Source organism: Eimeria tenella, genomic scaffold (assembly GCF_000499545.2).
Source record: "Eimeria tenella Houghton genomic scaffold, Eth_scaff3198, whole genome shotgun sequence".
Taxonomy (NCBI): domain Eukaryota; phylum Apicomplexa; class Conoidasida; order Eucoccidiorida; family Eimeriidae; genus Eimeria; species Eimeria tenella.
The window spans coordinates 813-1823 of NW_013543047.1; the positions used below are offsets into that span (position 1 = coordinate 813).

At 55.0% G+C, this 1011-nt stretch overlaps 1 protein-coding gene across 1 annotated transcript in view; it reads right to left on the bottom strand.

The window, feature by feature from the left end:
- Positions 1-688, bottom strand: part of ETH_00039460 (biotin/lipoate A/B protein ligase domain-containing protein, putative) — a gene marked incomplete at both ends in the record, with an annotated part of 801 nt that extends 113 nt beyond the window's left edge. The window contains 2 exons of the mRNA XM_013376133.1: positions 1-403; positions 686-688. Coding sequence (XP_013231587.1) covers positions 1-403; positions 686-688 — 406 coding nt within the window. The remainder of the gene's footprint in view (positions 404-685) is intronic.
- Positions 689-1011: the final 323 nt, after the last annotated feature.

A 1011-nucleotide genomic window follows, 5' to 3' on the forward strand; every position in this document is an offset into this window, starting at 1 on the left:
CCTGGGGCTTTGCATCGAGCTGCAGCAGCTGCAGCTGCAGCAACGCGTGCTGCGCCGCCCAGACTATTTCATAAGGGACCACTCTGTCGCTCCAGTCTATCACCACCAAGCGTCTGCTGCTGCTGCTGCTGCTGCTGCTGTTGTCGCTGGTGCTGCTGTCGCTGCTGGGAGCAGCACGGCTGGAAAAATCAGCACTGCTGTTGCCGGAGAGGCTTGATGCGCTGCTGCTGCTGCTGCTGCTGCTGCTGTAGGTGCTCCGTCTGTTAGCAGCCCATTTGCTGAGGCGCTGCTGGTTTGCTGCTGCTGCTGCTGCTGCTGCTGCACCTGCTGTAGCTGTTGCTGCCTGTGGCGCAGACAGAGGGCTGGTAGCTCTGAGTACGTGAAACGCAGCAATAGATTTTAGCTGAAGCAGCAGCAGCAGCAGCAGCAGCAGCCAATAGGCTGCACGGGCCTTCCTAGGCGTCATCTGCTGCTGCTGTTCTCTAGATTCTCAGTTGTTTCTTGCTGTTGCTGCTGCTGCTTATGGTGCTGCTGCTGCTGCTGCTGCTTGGTGTATTTCGTGAGGGGGGCCCCCAGAGGGGCCCCCCATAGGGGCCCCAGACAAAGGCCCTTGGAGGGGGGCCCTCAGACCCCAAAAAAGAGGACACAATTATATTAAATGTTCAAATTTCAAGCAAATGCATACCATTTCAGCTGCTTCTGCCGCAGCAGCAGCAGCAGCTGCTGCTGCTGCTGCTGCTGGTGCTGCATCGAGCTCTTGGGGGGTCGGGTTCGGCACGCTGCATGCTGCGGCCTTCTTGGCTGTTTGACCAGCAGCAAATAAATAAATTAATTTTAAATTATTTAAATGTTTTTATTTTATTTAATTCTTTTTTTCATTATTTGAACGAATTCATTTGGCGGGAAGGCTGAAGACTCCCCAGGCAGAGCCGCAGCAGCAAATCGACGCATGCAGGCAGCAGCAGCAGCAGCAGCAGCAGCAGCAGCAGCAGTTTCAGTGACTTCAAGTAG